At 46.2% G+C, this 21762-nt stretch overlaps 1 protein-coding gene across 4 annotated transcripts in view; it reads left to right on the forward strand.

Moving 5' to 3' along the window:
- The window catches only part of GNAS (GNAS complex locus), a 941300-nt gene that overhangs the window by 707498 nt on the left and 212040 nt on the right, over window positions 1–21762 (forward strand). For all 4 annotated transcript variants that reach the window (XM_086932636.1, XM_086932635.1, XM_086932638.1 and 1 more), the window contains one exon: window positions 15309–15406. In XM_086932636.1, coding sequence (XP_086788762.1) covers window positions 15309–15406 — 98 coding nt within the window. The remainder of the gene's footprint in view (window positions 1–15308; window positions 15407–21762) is intronic.

Consider the following 21762-nt stretch of genomic DNA (forward strand, 5'->3'; position numbering starts at 1 on the left):
CACACATCTGCAGAAGGTCTATACTGCTGACCCCCTGGTGACAGAGGCGTCCTATCAGTCATACCTCCGGGATTTGCCCCTTCAGACCCTCTCTAAAGAGGATGCTGAGGACATGGATACCCGTGACGCTCCAAGAGGTCAGGGTGGCGGTGGCCGCCCTGCCGAAGGCTAAGTCGCCGGGAGGAGACGGTTTTCCCCCAGAGTTTTACCAGGCGTTTGTTGATACCCTCGCGCCCCATCTCTTGCAGGTATACCATGAAGCGATGGTGCGAGCCGCGCTCCCGCCCACCATGCAGCAGGGTGAGGTCTGCATGCTCCTGAAACCGGGTGGGGATGACTGTGATCCTGCGGCCTACCGGCCGATCACTTTAATCAATACCGACGCCAAAATTCTTACTAAGATTTTGGCCACCCGACTGGCCCCACATATGACGCACCTGGTTCACCATGATCAGTGCGGGTTCATTCCGGGCCGCAACACCGTCATGAATCTTCGGCGTCTGAACCACGTTCTACATGAGGTGCGCGATAGGGAGGGTCCTCAGGTCCTGGTCTCGATAGACCTGGCTAAAGCCTTCGATACAGTTAGCTGGGGTACTTGTTGGAGGTGCTTCGGTTAGCGGGGATGGGACCCCTTTTCTGCAAATGGATTCGTATCCTTTACAGTGCGCCTATGGCCAGGGTCAGGCTCGGAGCGGCCCGCTCGGAGGAGTGGCGGTTGGGCAGGGGCACCCGTCAGGGGTGCCCCCTGTCACCGCTCCTGTTCGCTCTGGCGATTGAGCCCCTTGCAGTGACACTGCGCACGGAGATGGCGCCCTGGGGAATACGAGTGGGGGATGTGGTACACCTGGTTTCGCTTTATGCGGACGACGCGTTGTTCTACCTGACCTCCCCGCGGGAGTCGCTGCCGATCCTGTTACACCACTTGGAACGCTTTGGTGCAGCTTCTGGGCTGCGTCTTAATCCTGAGAAATCCCTGATCTTTCCCCTTGCGGGATGCGGTGAAGACCCTCGTGTGGGTTTCCCGCCCCTGGGGCTGCGGTGGGAGATGGAGGCCTTCCGCTATTTGGGCATTCAGGTGGCTGTCTCGGATGAACAATTGCTGGCCCGCAACGCCGACCGTGTGCTCAGTTCAATACAACAATCTGTATCCTTTTGGAATACGCTGCCACTCTCACTCATGGGACGATTGGCCGTCTCAAAGATGGTGATGCTGCCTAGAATATTGTATATCCTGCAGAATACCCTCTGTCCTCTACCTCCTCGAATTTTCAACAAGCTTAATACGATGCTTACCTCCCTGCTCTGGGCAGGCAGACGCAGCAGAGTTGCGTTGCGTACGATGGTCAGACGCTGGGAGGAGGGGGGCTTGGAGGCCCCACGCTTTGATCTCTACTATTACGCGGCCCAACTTATACCGGCTGCGCGCTGGTTCGCGGGCGAGGACAATTGGGAATTGCGACTCTTGGCTGGGAGCGCAGATGAGAGGTCGTTGCAAGTGGCTCTGATGCGTGGCAGAGGAGCGGATGGCAACCTGCCGTACATTGTTCGGCATACTGCAGGGATCTGGCAGCGAGTGGTGGAGAGAGTGCTGAGACGGGCCCCTTTTCATAGGGAGCTGCCGATATGGATATTGGCACCGGTCACTCTAAAGGAGGAGCACATGTCATTTCGGGAATGGCGTGAGGGCGGTTGCGACACATTGGCAGATTTATACCCGGACGAGTCCTTTGTGACCCTGGAGAGAGCCATCGAGGCCTTCAGTCTTACTGGGGGCCAATACCTTCACTATGGAGGCCTGCGTGACATGGCGAGAGCGACGTGGCCACAGTTCCCTGAGGCACCCCGGGTGTCCCATACTTTGAATATCGTGCTATCGTGCGGCGCGGGACGGCGATTGATAACGCTTTTATATACAGCGATGAGAAGCGACTCGGCGCCTCCGGTGTCTCCGTCCTGGGCGGCGTGGGAGGCAGACTTAGGGGTTGCCTTGGACCCGGGACAGCGGGGGCGGATAGGGACGCTCACCAAGAAGGTTTCGTGTAACGCACGTTTCAAATTAATCCATTTTAATTTCATGCACCGCACTTACGTAACCCCAGTTGCTCTGCGCCGCATTGCGCCGGACAAATCGGATGCCTGTCCTCGGTGTGGTTCAGTAGGAGCCGGATTTCTCCATTTAGCTTGGGAGTGCCCGCTAGTCGGGGACTTGTGGAGGGTTGTGGTAGCCTACATCCGGAGAGTCACGGGATTGCGTCTTGACCTGTCCCCGACCCATTGCTTGTTGGCCCTAGTCCCCAAACCTAAGAAGAGGAACCTATCATATAAAATGCTGCAGCTGCTCTTAGTGCTGGCTCGACGGCGGGTGGCTATAACCTGGATGGGACAAAGGGCGCCAGATATGACGTTATGGCTTCGGGATGTGGGGGAATGGACATTGGCTGAAGAAACGCACATGCAACATACGCGTAGGGATGAGCGGCTACAGGAGGACTTACTTGCATGGCGTATGATGTGTGCGGGGGGGTCGACTGCCAGCGACTCTGATGCTACTAGTGCTGCTTTGTTCTCGTCCGAGGAATCGGAACCTGAGGAAGGGGTGGCGGGGGATGGGGAGGGTGAGTAGGGGCTGGGGTACTACCCTGATGAATACGCACATGTTCCTTATGTCAGTTTTTCTGTACTTGCACTGTATCCCGTGGATCTGATTCTTGCATCTCCTGTTTTATCTGCAACTGTTGAAGCCGTGCTGGGGGTGTGAACTGCGTACACATGTTTTTTTCTATACCTTGATGCCAATGTTGGGGGGGGGGGGGAAAGTATTGTTTATTCTGCTGAAAAAATAAAGTTTTTTATTTTTTTCACCCTTAAAAAAAATGTTTATCCCCTTAAGTGCTGCGTCGGGGCGTTGGCCGACGGCAGCACTACCTCCCCAGTGCTGCGCACGACCATTGGACGTCCATTCAGCACTAGTTCCAATGGACAGCGCAGCACTGGGGAGGGATGTTTACGAGCATCTATGAGGTTATGTTGTAAAAAGTTATGTTTTTAGGGGCACTTGTATTGGATTGTTTTGGAATGTTTTGCTATTTTAGGCCCTACTCTGCCTCCTCTCGCCACCACTCAAGAGAGAACACATCTTATATGATGCCTCCATCTTGAGCACCCCCAAGATGAGGACGCGAACAGCAGAAGGCTGTACTACCCAGAAACAATCATCTCGGCTATATGACTGGTGTGAAATGAGATGCCACTGTCTGCTGCTGCTGCTGATCTTCAATCTATTGATCTCTTACCAACTGGACTCGTTTTGCCAACCCATAGCCCTCCGGTCCTGCAGCAGTACCAGTGCAGGATCACCTGCTTACATTGCACCTTTATTTAACTCTGTATTGTCCGATGCCATCACTGTAGTATAACAATGGTATGGCACACAGGGAGGCCTCCCAATTATTCATTGTATCTGATAGAGACGTCTAGCCACAGATTCCTTACTTTGAAATCATCCCCAGGCGTCAGACTTGATCTGGAATTTATTTCTTAAGCAGTACCCCTGCGTCCCAGTAGTACAATTATTTGGCTCTGCGTCAAGTCGCCCGCACTGGAAGTGACGTGTATGGTGCCTGTATAGGCGCCACCCAAGTGTGCTGACATATGTTCTTTTCTTTCCTCGCCACTCAGCGCTGATCTGGAGTAGAGCTACCCCATTCTTTTTTGACCTACTCTTTTTCGACTTCTTGTCAACCAATTTTTTTGAGATTTTGTCTCCTGATGTGGCAGGGATGTCCAAAAGGCATAAGGAAGGCTTGTTTCCAGCCCAGTGGCTCCTGTCACAATTGTCTGTGGCGGATCCACACCTAGTCTGACCATGACGCCAAGACGTGTCGATTGTCAAGCCATCTAGGCTCAAGACCTTGAGGGAGCAGTCTATCCAGTTCCTTGCTGCTCAACGTCACAATGGTCGAGAATGGTTCCAGGATCTGCCTTGGAACCACTCTAAGCACTCTTTGTCGCAGTCGAAATCGTCCAGGCGCCCGGGTAAATCCCACAAACGCAAGAAGGTCGAGAAGTCGAAGATGTCTGTGACTTCGCACGTCCGTCAGTTATCCCGCAAGATGAAGGAGCTTCTGCAGGCGAGGCCTAGTTCCACTGTTGAGTCTGCGCCTTTGCAGTCACCACACCTCTAGTTCCAGGATCCCCGTCCAACTTTAGAAATGTTGAGGCCATGCACCTCCTATTTGGGCAGCCAGTTCATGCTAGAGCACCCTTGGGCCCCGCAGGCTTAGGAGGGTCCCCACTGGTCACCCGCCAGCGGGTTCACCCTGGCACCAGTCGGGCCCCCCGGATGGATCTTGAGTGGCTCGGATCGAGCCACCTCGACCTTCCCTAGTGCCAGCTCTACTGCTGACGTTCACACTGGCGGCACAGTCCCCATTCTCATCCCCAATTAGGAGACGGAGCCAGGCTGGTGTCATCCGGTGCCAACTTGGGGCAGACCACCCAGGTTGGAGGATGTGCCCTATTCCTTTGTGCTAGGACTTGTAGTTGATTGGGAGGAGTCACTGGACAGTGATGAATACCAGCCCCCTAAATGTCACCAAGGATACCTGGTGTGAGGTTCTGGTGGGTTACAGTGAACTGGACATCATCTCCCCAGATACTGGCTTGTTTTTCCTCCTACTGTGGCAACGGAGGAAGGAGCCTCATTCGCTATGGTGGTGAGGAAGGCGGCAGAAGTCCTAGACCTTCAGTTACCCACTGTGTCTGTAAAGATGAGTGTTTTGACTGAAGATGCTTCAGCCAGATGTCACCACATCCTAACCGCTTTTCCCGTTTAACAAAGCCCTTAGGGATGTCCTACTCTGGGCCTGGTCCATGCCAGGAGCTCCTGTGAATAGGTCGATCGCCCACCTCAATCGCCCCACTCCAGGGGACCCCATTTTCCTCCCAACACACCCCACCCCTGAGACCTTGGTGGCCCACGTCTACACTTCCGAATTAAATCCGGTTGCATTCCCTACCACTGCCTGGACAGGTAATCCAAGAGGCTGGATACCTTGGGGAAGAAGAGTTTCTCTTTCATCAGCCTGGCACTGCCGTCGAACATCACATGCCTCTTGGGCCGATGCTCTCATTTGCTCTGGGACTCGGTTGTGCAGGTGCTACTTATGGTTTTGGAAGAGGCCTGAGCCATACTCTCTCAAGCTATTTATGTTGAGAGAAATGCAGCTACGTTCGCCATATGCTGTGGGCTGGATACGCCGGACTCGCTAGGCAGAGTGGTTTCATCATTAATGGCCTTACGGCATCATGCCTGGCTGAGGACCATTGGCTTTTCGGCGGATGCCCAAGCCTCGCTCATGGACATCCCTTTGATGGTTTCAGTCTCTTCGAAGACAAGGCGGACTCCGTGCTGGAGCGCTTCAAGTACGTCGGGGCTACATAAAGGTCCTCAGGCCTTTTCCATGGCCCCTCGCCAACCATAGCCTGCCTTTTGCGGACACGAAAGGGGCTTTCAACCACGTGTATAACTGCAGTGCCTCTTCAGCCAACAGGCTTCTCAGCCTTTGCATCACTGAGGATTCGGCATCCACAGGCCTTGTGGGTCAGGTAGCCAGAGGTCGGGCCAGTCCACCACCCCCCAGCAACTACCAGCTCCCAACACTTTGTTTGCCCTTCATGGGCACCCAGTGAAAGGTAGGATACGTCCTAGCCTGCACCACTGGAGGTCAATTACATCCGACCACTGGGTTCTCCAGGTTGTCCAAAGGGGTTCCCTCCCATTTGTGACTACCCCTCCACCGACTTGCCATCGGCTGATGGACCACTTCTCATTACACTGCCAGGAAGTGCAGGCTCCCTTGACCAAGGGAGCCATAGAAAGGGTGCCGGCCTCAGAAGTAGGTTGTGGTTATTTCCGTTACTTTCTGGGACCATAAAAGGATGGAGGCCTTTGTCCTATCCTAGACCTGCGCCCTCTCAATGTCTTTCTCAAAAAGGGAAAATTCAAAATGCTTGTGCAAGTCCTGTCTGCCCTCGACCCGGGATACTGGATGGAAGCATTGGACTTGCAGGATGCATACTTCCACTACTGCGGACTTCTTGCACTCACTGGGATTCACTATCAACATGCCAAAGTCACACTTGATCCTTTTCAGATGATCCCTTTCATCAGCTGTTCTGGGCACTGTGCAGTTTAGGGCTTATCCTCCCCAGCGGCGAGTCCTGGATATTCAGGCTATGATAGACGTTTCAGCCTTTATCCTGGATTTCGGTAAGACTGACTTTGAGCCTGCTGGGCCTCATGGATTTGTGCATCCTGCTTGTTATGCATGCCCATTGGCATGTGCGGGCTCTGCAGTGGGACCTGACGTTCCAGTGGGACCTCATCAAGGGAATCTCTGACACGGTCAAGATCTTGGCGGGCACTACAAAAAATCTGCAGTAGTGGCTGACGAACCACGATTGGCCCAGTGACAGAGCCCTTTCCCAACCAGATCTGACAGTTGTGATGCTCTGGGCTGGGGTGGCCATTGCGATAGGTAGAGATCCGAGGACTGTCTCTGGTGGAATCCAGACTCCACATCAACCTGTTGGGGCTCCAAGCTATCCAGTTGGCACTGAAACCCTTTCTACCATCTATCAAGGGAAGGCTAGTGCAGGTGTTCATGGACAACACCATTGCCATGTACTGCAACAAATAGGGCGGGGGTGGTTGTGGCCCCTCTGTCGAGAGTCCCTGCGTCTCTGGACAATGACTGGAACGTCGGGGCATTTCCCTGATGGTTCAACACCTGACTGGCTCTCTGAATGCCAGAGTGGACAAACTCAGCCGAAGATGCCTAGCCGATCACAAGCGGCACCTCCAACTGATGATGGTGCAATGTCTTTCAGCAGTGGGGAGAGCCTTGGTTAGATCTGTTAGTCACCGCAGAGAATGCGCAATGTCCGCAATTTTGTGTGCTGGAGTTTCCAAGGCAGCTTTAACTTGGAGATGCTTTTTGTCTCGAGTGGCGCTCCGGCCTCCTGTAAACCTTTCTGCTAATATCACGCCTGCCCACAGTTCTTAAGAAGATCAGGAACAACCTGGTCCAAGTCATCCTTGTGGCTCCAGACAGGACTCCGAAAGCCTGGAATCCTGAGCTGTTGAGCATCCATAACAACTCATAACTCCACTCCGCACAATTCAACTACATACACTTCCATTCCACATAATTCCACTTAATGCCACATAATCACAATCCAGTAAATTCAACTACAAGTTTTCCACTCTGCCACATAATTCCACTTCACAGAATACCACTTCACACAACATAATTCCACTCCACACCAAACCATATAATTACATTCCACACAACACAATTCAACTCCAGACAATTCCACTACACATAATTCCACACCAGCCTGCAAAATTAAACTTCACGCCACATATTTAAATTCCACATCTATCCACTCGACTCCAAAACCCACAATTTAACTTCGCAACATGCCACATAATTCCATTCTACTTACCAGTCCATACTATGCCACATAATTCCACTCAATGCCACACAACTCAGCACCGTTCAGTTCTACACCATGCAACAAATACACACTCCAAATACTACCACTCATGATTCAACTCCACCTAATTACACTGTACTCACAACCACATAGACACCCCACATAAATCCACTCTGCAACATAATCCACGTAAATACACTCTGCACCATTCCACAATATTTCACTCAGTGCCAAAGTTCCATGCCAGACAATTGAACTCCACACAATTCCATTCCACACCAAACCACAAAATTCCACTCCACAACACAATTACAGTACACATTACATGGATCCAATCCACTCCACATAATTGCACTCCATGATGCATAATCCCACTCCACATAATTCCAGCACACTAGATACCACATAATTACTCTCCACTGCACCACATGCCACATAAATCCACCACACAATTTCACGCCTCATAATTTCACAACAAACCATTCCAATCGAACGCACATAATTCTAATCCACACCACATACATTCACTCCACTCCATAACTCATGGCTAAAAGGCATTGGCAACGACAATAGTTCTCGAGTTGCAGAGACCTATTGGCTTTGCCAATGTTTTTTATTTGTCAGTGCGGGCTGGATTGAATATGAGAACATGCACTACCCATGGGATAGCCTTTTTATTACCCTTTCATATCACTACATTTTGTGTGTTTTACATGTAGTCCCAATGTAGAGCATTCTGGTTAATTGTTTAGGACACCCTTGATTGATAATTGTTCTAATGTTTCCAACTGTTCATTGTAATATGTAATAGTGGTACAGTGACTGCAAATTTGTGCAAATGTCCTTAATCGAAAATCTCTTTAAGGCTTCTATGTTTTCTAGTATACTGAGTTCAATTCTCTTTAGGACTTCTGCTGTGTTTGCTAGAATAGTATAAAATGCCCCTCTCACGCGTGCTTTTCTTTGCTCGATCTTGGCAAGGCCAATTTGTACTGCTGCTTTGAGCTGGTGCTCTTGGATGTAGGGATTGAATTCCTTTCAGAAAGCTTAATTTAAGCTGTACATTTTTCCCACGGTGCTGATTTTAGTGTGTTAAATCTTGGGGCCTGATTTAGAGTTTGGTAGATCGAGTTACTCTGTCACAAAAGTGACGGGTATCCTGGCCTCCATATTACGAGTCCATTATATCTTATTTTATTCATAACGTTTTATATAGCGCTAGCTAGACCCGTGGGTATCAGTGCGCTTTACATGCACAAAGGATAATAAAAAAATTGTATCACATCGCTGGACATTAGGATGCATAAAGATATAAGCAAAGACATAATACTTATGTATACAGTGCAGGGGAGAAAAACGCAGGTGGTTGCAACAGTCAGATAACCACCATCCTTGAAGGTCAAAGTGAGAGGGGAGTCCATTAGGTTATTGATGCTTACGTTGGTTGACTTGGTCGGTAAAGTATTGGTTGAGGAGCAGGAGTTTCAGGTCCTTTTTGAAGCAAGCGAAGGAGGGGTTGCATCTGAGGTCAATAGGGAGTGTGTTGCACATCCTGGGAGCGTTACCAGAGAAGGATTGGCATTGGGTCGTTTTCCTTTTCAGTTTCAGGGGATGAGAAGAAGTGAGTTGGTGCTTCTGAGAGTTTAGGATTTTCCTGCTTATACCAGTTTGCTGTTTAGGTGATTGGGCGTGAATGGCCTTGTGTGTGATGCAGGCCAGTTTGTAAATACATCTACCTTCCATGGAAGCCAGCTGAGTGAGTTGAGGGTAGGTGTGATGTGTTCAAATCGTTTTACACCAGTTATTAGTTGAGCTGCCATGTTAAGGAATGACCTTGGTGGGGCTAGGTGAGCTTTTGGTGAACCTGTTAGGATTGTGTTCTCGTAGTCCAGTTTAGAAAGGACTAGGGATTGTATTTAAGATTGTCTTAAAATAATTCTGGGGAAGGAAAGTTTTAATTTTCTTGAACCGTTTTAGTGACTTTACCGCGTTGGATAGGACGAGGGAGCAGTTTAGAGCATCAAGGTTGCCTGGACCTAAAATGGCGGCGCTGCTTTAAATACGGGGACCTTGGCTCTTCCCTGATTTGATCATTCAAACATCAAAGGAGATGACTTTGTGGCACACAAAGCAACTCCAGCTCACAGCTGCTAAGCAGGGATCACATTGTTTTGTTTCTCCTGCAAGATATCTTCAGTCAACCCCTCTCCAAGAGGGGTGATGGTAAACTTCGTTCAGGCAATTCTTCTCATTCTGCTATCTGTATGCCTGGATTGTTTATGCTGCCCGAAACATAATGTGAATTGTGCTAATTATTTATTATTTAGTTTAGGTGCAATCATAATAGTTTACCTCATTTCTGTTTCCGTATTTGATACTAAGCTTTGTTATCTACCTCTGCCCTACGTGCACTCATAGTTTCCCTCGCTTTATTTCCCTTGGTTATAATTTTAACTGTTATATTTACATTTTTCTAAATGTTACATAGCTTATCTTTTGAAAAATACGTACAGATGCACTTTTTCCTTCATCTCCCTGCTCCTCATTGATTTGTTTATAACTAGTGTTACACAGATCTTTTTATTATCATTGCTATCCCCCTCTATCTCGTTCTCCCCCCACCCCTTACCACTACTACTTTCCACTATCTTCTCTCCATACTGGTTCTACCTCCCATTCTCCCCCCTCTCATAATACTGAACCTGTCCACTGCCTCCACTCCTAGAATCTCCCCCTCCTCCCACCTCACGCCCCCTAACGCCTCCCACTCAACGTACCACATTCCACGGCCCACAATATCCCCTGAAAATATTACCTTACACTCCCCCTTCTCTCCTATTCCCCACCTCCATTGTGCTCTACCCCAATCTCCCACCACTCAGTCTTCCCCTGACCACTAACACTGACCCATCATGCCACCCCTCAACCGTACCCACATGTCACAGGACTCATCCATCATTAAGCATAGACCCAACTCTTGCTCCATCCTTTACCCCTCAAACCTTTCCAAAAATGGCAAGAAAAACTTTAAACACAAACTCCTTACATGCCATCAAGAAACATTATTTGTTGACAACTATCTTAGCCTAACCTCCATCATAAAAACGAACTACATCTTCTTCACTAAACGTCCCTCTAAATGGAAAAGTATCTTTCATCGCCACCTTCCTATCACGAATTCCCGCAAAATCTCTTATGGTTGAAACTTTCCACCACACCTTCCCCCACTTTCCCAGGCGAAATAGACATCTCTATTTTCAAATCGGGAAATATCCTCATTCAAGCATCCGAAAACCACCTTCCATTTTTGAACACCTTTTCAGCTCATTATTTCAAAACCTACCACCTTTCCTGTCTGCTAACCTTTCACCCACCCCAAACGCAAGAGACCTCCTTGCCCCCTGACCCCAACCCCGCTGTTCCCGGACACACTAATTGACAAACTCCAGTCTCGCAGATATTTATAAATGACCGCATCAGCATAGCCCCCCCCCCCCCCCCCTCGTGTTTTTCCTACAACCCCCTCGGCCTGCCAAAGACCCCCTCGTCCTGCACCCCCGCTCCCTGATTACCTGACAGCTGTACAAATTACCCCAATCCCCATCTCTCCTAGCAACCTTACTACATCACCTTAATACTCCCCCCTCACCATCTAACTCATCCCCTTGACCCGCCAACATCTCCATTGATCACTCCAACCTGTTCTCCTTTTACCCATCCCACCCATTATCTAGCTAACAGCCCCCAGCACCCTCCAAACCCCACCCCACCTCTCATTACTATCAATTGACTCCTGGGATTGCCCTCTCACACCCTCCAACACCACTGCCTCCTTGCAACCTTAACACCCCTCTCTCCCCTCCACCTGGTTTCTCACCGATCACACACCCCAATACACCACTCCTAACAAACTGGGGCCATTCCCTCCCCCCACATGATCTCCTATCCTTCTCCCCATCACTCTTCTTACCCAGTCTCTCCTAAATATACAGCTCCACCTCTCAACCCTCATGTTGGAACTCTCCTCCCTCAAAAACGATTTAAACTCCCTCTCCATAAAGAACCCTTCCAGTCACACCTATCCCCTGGACATCATTCCTACGAACCCTGCACCCCACATCCAAGTGACTACTTCCCCTAACGACAACTCCTCACCCAAGCCGCCATGCAGTAAATGCCTACCCCACCCCCCGAACCATCTCCCCCGTTCTTCCTGGCCTCAATAAAATCTACCCCTTCACCACCCGACCACAAATTCTCTCCCACCACATTCTTCTATCCCTGTGATCCTAGGAACAAGTAGGACCCCGTCCTCCCCTACATCGCCCTGACCTCCGCAACAACTCACCACTATCCACTCCTGTTCCCCCACAAAAATGAATGACCCCAAACCCCTCAACAGCATGCTGGTCAACTGCCGTTCAGCATCCTGCCATGCAACTGAAATTGCTGAGACCATCCTCAGTGAAAGAATTGACATCGCCTTTTTGATGAAAACATGGCTCCATGACCACTCCGCATCTAGCCTTGAATTGGTGGGGGCCTCGCCATAATTTATAAAGACTAACTCCAACTCACATCTGCCCTGCACCCTGACCTTGCTACTTCGAATACCTTGGTGCTGAACTCACTGTTCAGATCCCCCCCCCCCCCTTCCCCCTATTCGTCTACATAATATTTTCCATCCCCCTGGCGAGCCTCTCTCCTTCGTCGAAGAATTGTCTGATCTTCTTACACAATCAGCGATTGCCAACTCTAGTAACCTCTTCCTTGGGAACTTCAACCTCCACTGGAACAAAATTGACAGCCCCTTGATCAACCTAATCAATGACCTCCTCGATATCAGCAACGTGAAGCAACTTTGAAAATCTCCAACTAACACGCCAAAGGTATCGCCAACAAGGATCTGGCTGTTCTTTACCACCTTATCCCCATTGGCTGGTCCAACTACCACCTCATCCTCTTCACGATAAACAGCTATGCCCCCTCCCCTTCTCTAATACAACTAAACAAATGAAAATGACCCGAAATGTTCACCTTATCCCCCCGGGTAAGCTGGAGACTAAAATAAACGCTCACCTACAACATACTCCCTTCTCCCATAGTACTAGAGACCCTACTGAACATTATAACAAATCCATCGTTACGGTCCTTGTCCAAATCGCCCCAGCCAAACTAAAACTTCAAAAACGCAAACCATCCAAATACTGGTTCAATGGCACTTGCAATGCGGTGGACTGGATATCCGTCACGTTAGTGATCGAGTAAACCGTCCGGCAAACTCTAAATCAGGCCCTTAGTCCAGTATTAATCCAGGCTACTTAGTCCACTCTCTGATAGTTAGTTGTAGTAAGTCAAGGCAGGATTTAACTGGAACGGGGGCTGTTTTTTGATGGAAGGAGGTTTAGCAGTAGCAGGATTTGGATTTAGGTGATGAGTCATCCAGGTCTGGATAGCCCTGGGTCTTTGCTAATATTCAGACATCTGTAAAGGAGACCTTCAGTTATAGACTGCAATAATATATTGACGATGTCTCAAGAATTGCAGATTAAAAACCCTGGGTGTCGTTTAAAGAAGGTGTATTCCAGATTTGTACTTTAAATTTTCTCTTCGATTGAGAGACACAGTATACTTGAGCAAGATATGAACAATTAAGCTATTTGGCACACCCAAAAGACTAACTGAGGAAGGCCTCCCACTATACTTTTTTACTCCCATCAACGAGGTCGTAACCTGCTCCCTTAACTCTGTATACAACTTATGAAGACATACCTCCCCTAAAATACTGCCATTAAGCCAGCTGTTTCACCACCAAGAACCATGCAAGTATACGTTCCAGACACTACAATGAACACCTTGTTCCACCAATTTAAGCCTTCTAGTTAATCCGAAGCAACCATGTGCCAACTGCAGGGTTAGAATACTCCACCCTCTAGGCCCTCTGTATTGGAACTCCCTTTCACCAGACATTAAAGCCATACTCTCCATAAAAGTTCAAATCCGCACTGAAAAGTAACATTTTACAACTGGAAAGAAAATATTTATATTTCTATAAATATGTATATTTATAGATCTATTTTGTGGATGTGAATGTAGATTTCATGTTTTTTGTTAATCTACTAATTACTTGTTTGTCACATTTCTGTCGCCTCCAGTCTCAATCACACGACAAAATTAACTCCTACTCCAACGGTTAGGTTACTATGTTTAAATTATGTTTACCCCACCTCCACAGAACTATGTCCCTACCTTGAGGCTATGAAAACGTTTCTGATCTACATGTTGTTGCTATTTAAATGTATTGATTATTTGAATATGATGAGATCGGGTAACAATGCAATTCTCATAAGTAGGTTTCTTCCTATCTTATATTATCCCATTTTTTGCAAAAAGGCTGCAAATTGAGAGTTGTTTGGGGCACCTCAGTGAATGTGGAAATCGCCATTAAAATGTTATAAGAAATTCAATGAAGTAATGTCTATCGTTGTTTGTCAAAGGTAGGGTTGTTTCCTGGTGGATGGTAAAACATATTTATCCTAATAAATGTGGAATCAAGGGATTGGAGATAAACACCTAGTATTGGAAGGTGTGGTAAGATTTGAATTGTGGGTGTTTAGAGCAAATGCAGCTTTTGGGGTATCACAAGGTTGGTGCTGTCTCAAGTGTTGCCTTAGTGTTGACGAATGTTGATGGTCTATTCTAGGAGATGAGCAAATCCATCATGAATGCGGAGGATTCATTAATCCGGGTAATTGGAATGAGGTCAAGATTATGGGTAGACAGTCATTTTATCCGTCTCAGAGCAGTTTGCCTGCTGATCTGCAGTTAACAAGTTTGTCACCTTGCTCTTTGCAGTGCTATTTAGAGAAATCTGAAATACATTCATTGGTCCAATATTTCTCATGGGACTGTGATGCTGTTGATGCATTGGGCTAGTATGTTGAGATATTAGCTGGACAGAATTTGAGGTGTAATCGTCAAATAGTTGATGTCGAGGTTGATTTGTAAGTAAAGGGTAATGGTTTCTTGGGATGGTGTACCTGACCAGGATTCAGTTAAGGTGACGACAAGCTGTACTATTTTTACCTGTGAACACTGTGGCCCTTTCTGGATAGTATAAGAGGAATTCAGAGACAGCAGGTACGCTTCTGGGTACTGAGATTAGAATAAGGGCCTGGTTTGATTTTCAAAACTGGACAAAGAGGGGAGGAAGGCTTTGAATAAAAGCTCGAGTAGTGATTGAAAGGGGGATTGAAAGAAACCAGTGTCTAGTCACACGGTGGAGATAAGCGGGGAAAGGATGACCCCTCCCCCACACCCCTCTCCCTGAAATCAACCATTACCTTGAATGGTTTTAAAGAGGCAACCTGAACCTTCATTGAGTAGCACAGTGACATGTTAATTGATAAAATGAAAATAAATCACATTGATGACTCAATCAGTTCTTCTGGATTTAATCCACTTAGTTATGGACAGAAGGCTTACCTAATCATAAGTAGATTTTTCTGATGCACTGATTAGTATTACCACATCTCCTGGTCTCCAAATTGGAAATTTCTTGTGTGGTTTATTCAGTAACATTTTAGATGTTTTTCTTAGTGAAAGCATTGTATTGTATGTTGTAATTAGTTGCATTGGCGACTCTGACCAACAGTGACCAAATTAATGTGAAATGAAAATAGTGGTTACATTTTGAATGGTGAGCTCGCTTTCACTAACTTGACATGGCACACTTCATGTCTAGAAAGCTTGGGCTTGTTCTCTTCACTGTTTTGTATTGCTTCTAATTTTTCTTTCTTTTTCAGGAGTTCTATGAACACACAAAAACACTTTGGCAAGACGAAGGTGTGAAGGCCTGCTACGAAAGGTCTAATGAATATCAGTTGATTGATTGTGCACAGTAGTAAGTTCTTTTTTAATTCTTCATTGCTAAAATCAGTACTGAAAGGTTTATTTTTTTTTCCTGGTCAGGCCATGCAATAGCACTTGTAGAATTGATTGATTACTTAAAATAGGGCCATCTCGCAGGTAGTCTTTCACACACAAATGAAATTAATTTGATTTTTTTCTAATTGCTGGTGTTGCATTCCGTTTACACGCATGGGCATGTCATATCTTTCCAGATGACTAATGGGTGTATGCAGTAAAGTTCCTTGCAAAATGAAGTGTGTAGAAATCTAAAGCAATAAAGGACATGACAAAACATCATGCTTTACATGTATTTCGATTTCAAAAAAATGAGGTGTACTGGTAAACAGCTGAAATGGGCCTTCTGTGCCCCTTGAGCACAATTTAACCCCAACCCTAATTTTAACCATAATCTTAATGACGAAATGTGCCCTAAAACCACCCTTTAACCTATTGCCTGAAAATCCAGTCCTGAGCCACTGCCTACCGAGCCCAATTTGTAGCGTAATCTTGACCCATACCTAACCCTAATCTTTAAGTATCTACCTCTGAATCTTCTCTGTAACCAAAAATCGGTTACATTGTTTCTTCTCTATTCCTTCACTCTTCCAATGCTTACATCTTGTAATAAAAAAATTAATAAGCTACTAAACCTCTACCTTGTTTAAGTCCTTAAATTAAACAAGGTAGAGTTTTAGAAGTTATTCAAAGAACCTTAAAACGGTTTTCTAAGTTAGTAATGGCCAATCGATGTAGAGGCGAGGCCGGGCTGAGGTTCAGATACGTTTTATGCAAATTAACTAAAGATGGCAAAAATGATGAATGAACATTTCATGAAAGAGTTAAAAATGTTTCCGGGAGTTATTCATTGCTTTAAAAAGAAATATGCACATGGTCTGTAAATTAGATTTCTTGGTAGAGATAAAATCAATTCCTTCATAAAGTCTCGAGAAAATGCGTGACTGTTTCCAGAGAACTATTTTTGCAGACACGAGTATTCTCATATTCCGTCTGACTGTTATTATCCAATTTCAAGTGGCTATGTTTAAAGGGATACAGACGATTCAACATAAGCTGCTTATTCAAGTGCTATGCTTGAGTGTACGTTGTACACAGATTGGGCATTATGGATCCACTCTTTATTTGAATGGAAAATATGGCCCAACCGTATTTCTTTAACTCGCAAGATTCGTTTTTTTTTTCTTTTCTAAGCAGTTGTCTAAATATCACTTTCTGTACTTCATCCCCTCCCTGAGAACATTCTTTGGATGGATTAAGAAAATAGTCCACTTCTAGGTTCCTATAAATAAATATATTATAATTATAAGATTTTAGAGACAAAATACTTATTTCGTCACTTTCAGAATAATTTCTCCTGTATTTGTCCCAGAGTTTGGCTAAAAAGAGACTCACGGATTATTATTCTATCAAGTGCCAATTCCCTTCTATATGTCTAGAGCTATACTTTTTCTCCCTAAAAGACTACAAAATATTCTGCTTCTGGATAACTGTACAATCGTTAAACTCCCAAATAAGCTAACATGAGATTTGGCTGTTGACACTGCTAACAAAAACCCACATTGTACCAGAGCCGTGTTAATTTGTACCAAACATGCCCAAATCCCTTAAAAGGCTTGTTTCAAATTATGGGGAAGACAACCGCTGAGCATAAGAAAATTATCTACAGAAATTTGACTTTGGGGGGGCGAAAATGCTCCGTGATTGAGACTAATTGTTCTGAAAAACGTATCCTGATTTACGTGCTATGGTCTGGAAGTCTCATCGCGGTGTATGGAGTGAAACATTTCAGCTGGAAGCTCTAGACCAGTGGTTCTTAATCTGTGGTCTGCGGAGCCCTGGGCCTTCTCAGGGGATCTGCAACTGTTTTACGTAATTAAATAATAATAATAATATTAATAAAGTATATACAAATTAATTTTATTTATTTATGCGGTTTTTATATAGTGTAAACTTTAACCGAAGGTGTCGGAGCACTATACAGTAGAACCAGTCACATTACATAAGGACTTCAGAGTACCTGAACGACATAACAGATACAAACAGATAAACTCTAAAATTACAAAAGAATGGTAGTAGGTACATAAGTAAATAAAGAAGAAACATTAAAAATGGGAATACTTTGTCTAGATTTGGTTGTGAATTAAACAAAATATTTTAATATTGGAGCATTTGTTTATTGTATGCTTGTTTTTGATTATTTTGAGGTTCAAATCAGAAATTGCTTAGAAAAGGAATCTCCCGCTTTTACTAATAGTTAATTTGGGGTCCCAGGATTCCAGTAATGATTCAGTGGGGTCCATAGAAGTCAAAAGGTTAAGAACCGCTGCTCCAGTCGATTTGCTCTACGGGAAAGCAGTACTGTGTCATCTTTGTATAACCGTGACAAAAGCTGTTTGGGGCCTACTTTTAGAAAACTATGTGCAATCGAGTGAATCTTGCAGAAGGTTTTGCGGATGTACAGAGTAAATAGTGCACAAGTACACAGCCCTGTCTCTGGCCACATGTAGGGTGGAACAGAGGATACTCTTTCACTTGGTTCACCCAACCTTTGCAGCTGATGGTCCTCTGTGAAGGGCTATTTTTGAATTCCAGGATCTTGCAAGGCCTATTTGCGCGTACGTTACATAATTTCCCTCTGTTGGTACTCTCAACATTGGCCCTTGTGTCCATAAGTGTTGAGTAGACTGAACCACAGGCTAAATCCCCTTACTTGGACGCTTTTAAGGCCGAATAAGGCATTGTTCTATATGTCCCGCTACTTTTCATAAGCTCCACTGAATTTCAGAGCTTGTAAGCTGCTTTCTGCCTTTCAGTAAGGAAAAGGAAGCAGTGAAAGGAGGGCCGAGTAAAGCCAGCACAAAAAACACAGAGGCAGCATTATTAAACATACTGTCAAAAGAGAAGCTCTGAGATGTTGAATATTCTGTAAACCTAATGCAATGTGGAGTTTTTGACTGAGGATTCCTGAAATAGAGGAAAGTAAATATAAATGTTGCGCCTCATGCATCTTCTTCCGTGCAGTTTGCAATTGAGGAAATGTTTTTTTTTTTTTTTTGCAACTGCCCACATGCAATGTAGTAGGAAACCCTAAGCATGCCTTGGATCTTTTTAAGGATTGACCACTGCTATGATATTCCTTGTCGGCCCAGCCGCCCAGGCATTGAGGGGAGGTGGTCCTGGGAGGTTTTCCTTAGTTGAATGTGCCCACTTGAAAGAACTGTGCAGCGCTTTTTTAAAGGCATTTTCCTTAAGAAAGTCAATTGATTTATTAGAATATTTATTCTTCAAAAACGTAGTGCGTGTTGATAGGTTTCAGTTGATGCTTGACTCACCAAGAAGGAAAAATGTACATGCGGGCTCCTCTCCATTAGAACCGTGTAGTCTAACTCCAATCGTCAAGGCTGCAGCTCCAAGATTGTGAGCCCTCATATGGTGAGGGACCGGGAGGGAATGTGGACATGTAGTATAGTGTGAATGACATGGTGATGGTTGGAGGGAATGTTTTTACGCCTGTTACCCCCACTCCCCCAATTGAACGCAAGCTGTGGCGCACCTCACCATGTGCATGCCTTAACTGACCAGGGTGCCAATATTAGCCAAATGCTAATATTCCTCTGACCGCCTCACATTTTGTAGGCCGCAAGACTCAACCATCACAGATGGGCTGGGGGAGCTCTGCAGGGAATCCGACAAATGACTTGCAGAAGGTAGTGAATGTCTGCGGTGATATATAACTCGCTGAGCTGTATTTTCTGCATTATGTATGAATTATTATTATTATTATTAGTGTGTTTTGTAAAGCGCGCAGCGGCCCCAACGGGGCATCCCGGCGCTGGAAGACTCTGAAAACTAGAGGGACAGGTCGGAGGTACCAAACTAGGAGGAAAAAAGAAGGGTTTTAAGGGATTTACGAAATACTGGTTCTGTCTGGCATGTGCGAAGAGCTAACGGAAGCTTATTCCAGTGCTTGGTAGCACAGACCTCAAAGGTTTTTCCACCAGCACGGGAACGCTTAAATCGGGGAGTTTCAAGGAAAAATAAGGAGTTGGAGCGTAGTGCCCTGGATTTGGTATAAGGGCGAAGAGTATTTTTCAGATGGGCCGACCCATTGCCTTTAGATGCACGAAATGCCAGCGTCATTGCTTTAAATACGCATCTTTTCGCAATGGGCAGCCAATGCAGTTTACGGAGGTGAGGGGAGATATGGTGTCTGGCAGGAATTCTCTCCACCAGCCGGGCAGCGGCGTTTTGAACCGTCTGCAATTTGTAACAAAGGCCAGCTGTGATACCAAGATAAAGGGCATTGGCATAATCAAGATGGGATATGATTAATGCCTGGATCACAGTCTTGCGGCATTCCACAGTCTTGCGGAATGTTTGCTTTCTTTAAACACAGGGATTCTTCAGCATATGCAAATGCATCAGTTCATTCCACCATATAAATGCATAATTTCTGACCAACATATACCCAGAGCTTTTCAACCGGGGTAGTGTGGGAATGGTCGCTATGAACACGTTGGCTGTTATCAGTAAATGTTATCAGCCTTCCAAGTCTTACCGATTTTTTTAAGAGTCAATTGCTCGACCTTTGTAGGAACGAGGTGTGTGAGCACTCTATGTGGCTTCTTTCCCGTAGAATATCATGCAAGCTTTTCATCAGCACAGTGCACCTCGGTGAGAAACCGCAAAGCTGCTACCAATTGAAGGGGATGTGGAAATGTGCTGGAAAAACACACGGCAGGCAGTAGGCCTGAACTTTTCTTTACTAGTGACTTCTGTGAATATCTAAATGTCTCATCAGTTTCTCCAGGAAAACGTGGTACTTGAGATATTACATTGACATTATCAGCTGCAGGATAATGATGCATGATTAATGCAGTCGTATTTTTCCACCGCCTTAGGATGTCTGCGTTTCAGCACTGCATGGTTTTAGTGCTTATTCATGAGTGGAGAGATTCCCAGTAAGAAACCTGAAATAAGTGATTAGATTAACTTTATTTAAAGCTATTCGAACACACTTCCGAATTGGGCGAATCGTGGCATAAATGTTGTACAAGCAATGGATATGGCATATAGTCTTGTTCCCTTTATACTCCCTAGATTTTCCACCCCTTGTTCCCTCGCCCTTGCCTCTAAAGTCCGCCTGCGGTGTTTTGAATGGCTCAAAAGCAGTGCATTTGCTGTTTGAGCAGGAATCCCTATCGAAACGTTATCCTTTTAGTCTCTAATGTATTTGGTACAGCTATTAGTAGGAAGATCGTGGCAATTTTTTAAAAAAAAATTTGTTTCATATACCTTTCATTTGCAAAGGTGGACTGAAATTCAATTTTTTAGTTAAGACTACGCATGCAAGGCACTTTGGGTATGCATGTTTTCTTCAGGGAGAACAAGTGCGCTATTCCCAAGTTTTCATTTGTCCCTACTTTAGGTCGAGCCTAGAGTCAGCGCACATGCACTGCTCTGCGAGACATATTGTACAGGAGTAGGGTATAGAAGCCCCACCCACTCTCCGCCCATATTTGCAATTGACTTGTGTCATTGTCCATCCTAAATGCTGGCTTCTAATTCATCAATAAGCTTGTTAGTCCCACCTTAGTACCACCTCCTTCATTTGTCACCTCACATGGCGACTGGCCCCTTCACTTCGGTTGTTACACAGTAAGTGTTATTTAGACTGTGAGCACTAATTTCTTTAAATAGGTTCTCCTACTGCAGGCACGACATGCTTTGGTACCTTCTTTACCCCCCCCCCTCTCGTTGTTGTGCCTTCTTTTCCCCTCCCTTCCCTCCCTCCCATTGTCTATGCCTTCTCCTCCCCTCCCTGACTTCCCTCCCATCGTCCGTGCCTTCTTCTAAAACTTCCCCCCCACCCCGGCCTCCCGTTGTCCGTGCATTCTCTGGTCTTATATCACCTTCCGAGCTGAGTTGAGCTCGTCATGAACCGCGCGGCGCTCACACGCGGGCATAAATCCCCTGCTGTGCTGAGCGTTCCACAAAAACGGGTGTGGTCATGACGAGCTCCGCTCGTCATGAGCACAGCGCCACCGTGCAGCGTGACGAGCCGAGCTCGTCACAAGCACTGTGCTGCTGCACAACCACCCCCTCCCCCCAGCGCCGCAGGTGCATTAGCCCCATGGCGAAGGGGCTAAAACACTCTTGCCCCTGCCTGGCTCTTGCCCTTTTTCCACCTATCCACTTGGCACCTACCTAAAAGTTGCTGTGGCCCAGAGGTTTAAAGCGGCCTCTGTGTCTTTTCATGTTTATAAAACCGATTGTGCTCTGGCCATTTACTTACCAAAAATAGGCTCTTAATTTAGTAAATTTAGCTCA

The sequence above is a fragment of the Lissotriton vulgaris genome, chromosome 7, assembly GCF_964263255.1.
Source record: "Lissotriton vulgaris chromosome 7, aLisVul1.2, whole genome shotgun sequence".
In the NCBI taxonomy this organism is placed as follows: domain Eukaryota; kingdom Metazoa; phylum Chordata; class Amphibia; order Caudata; family Salamandridae; genus Lissotriton; species Lissotriton vulgaris.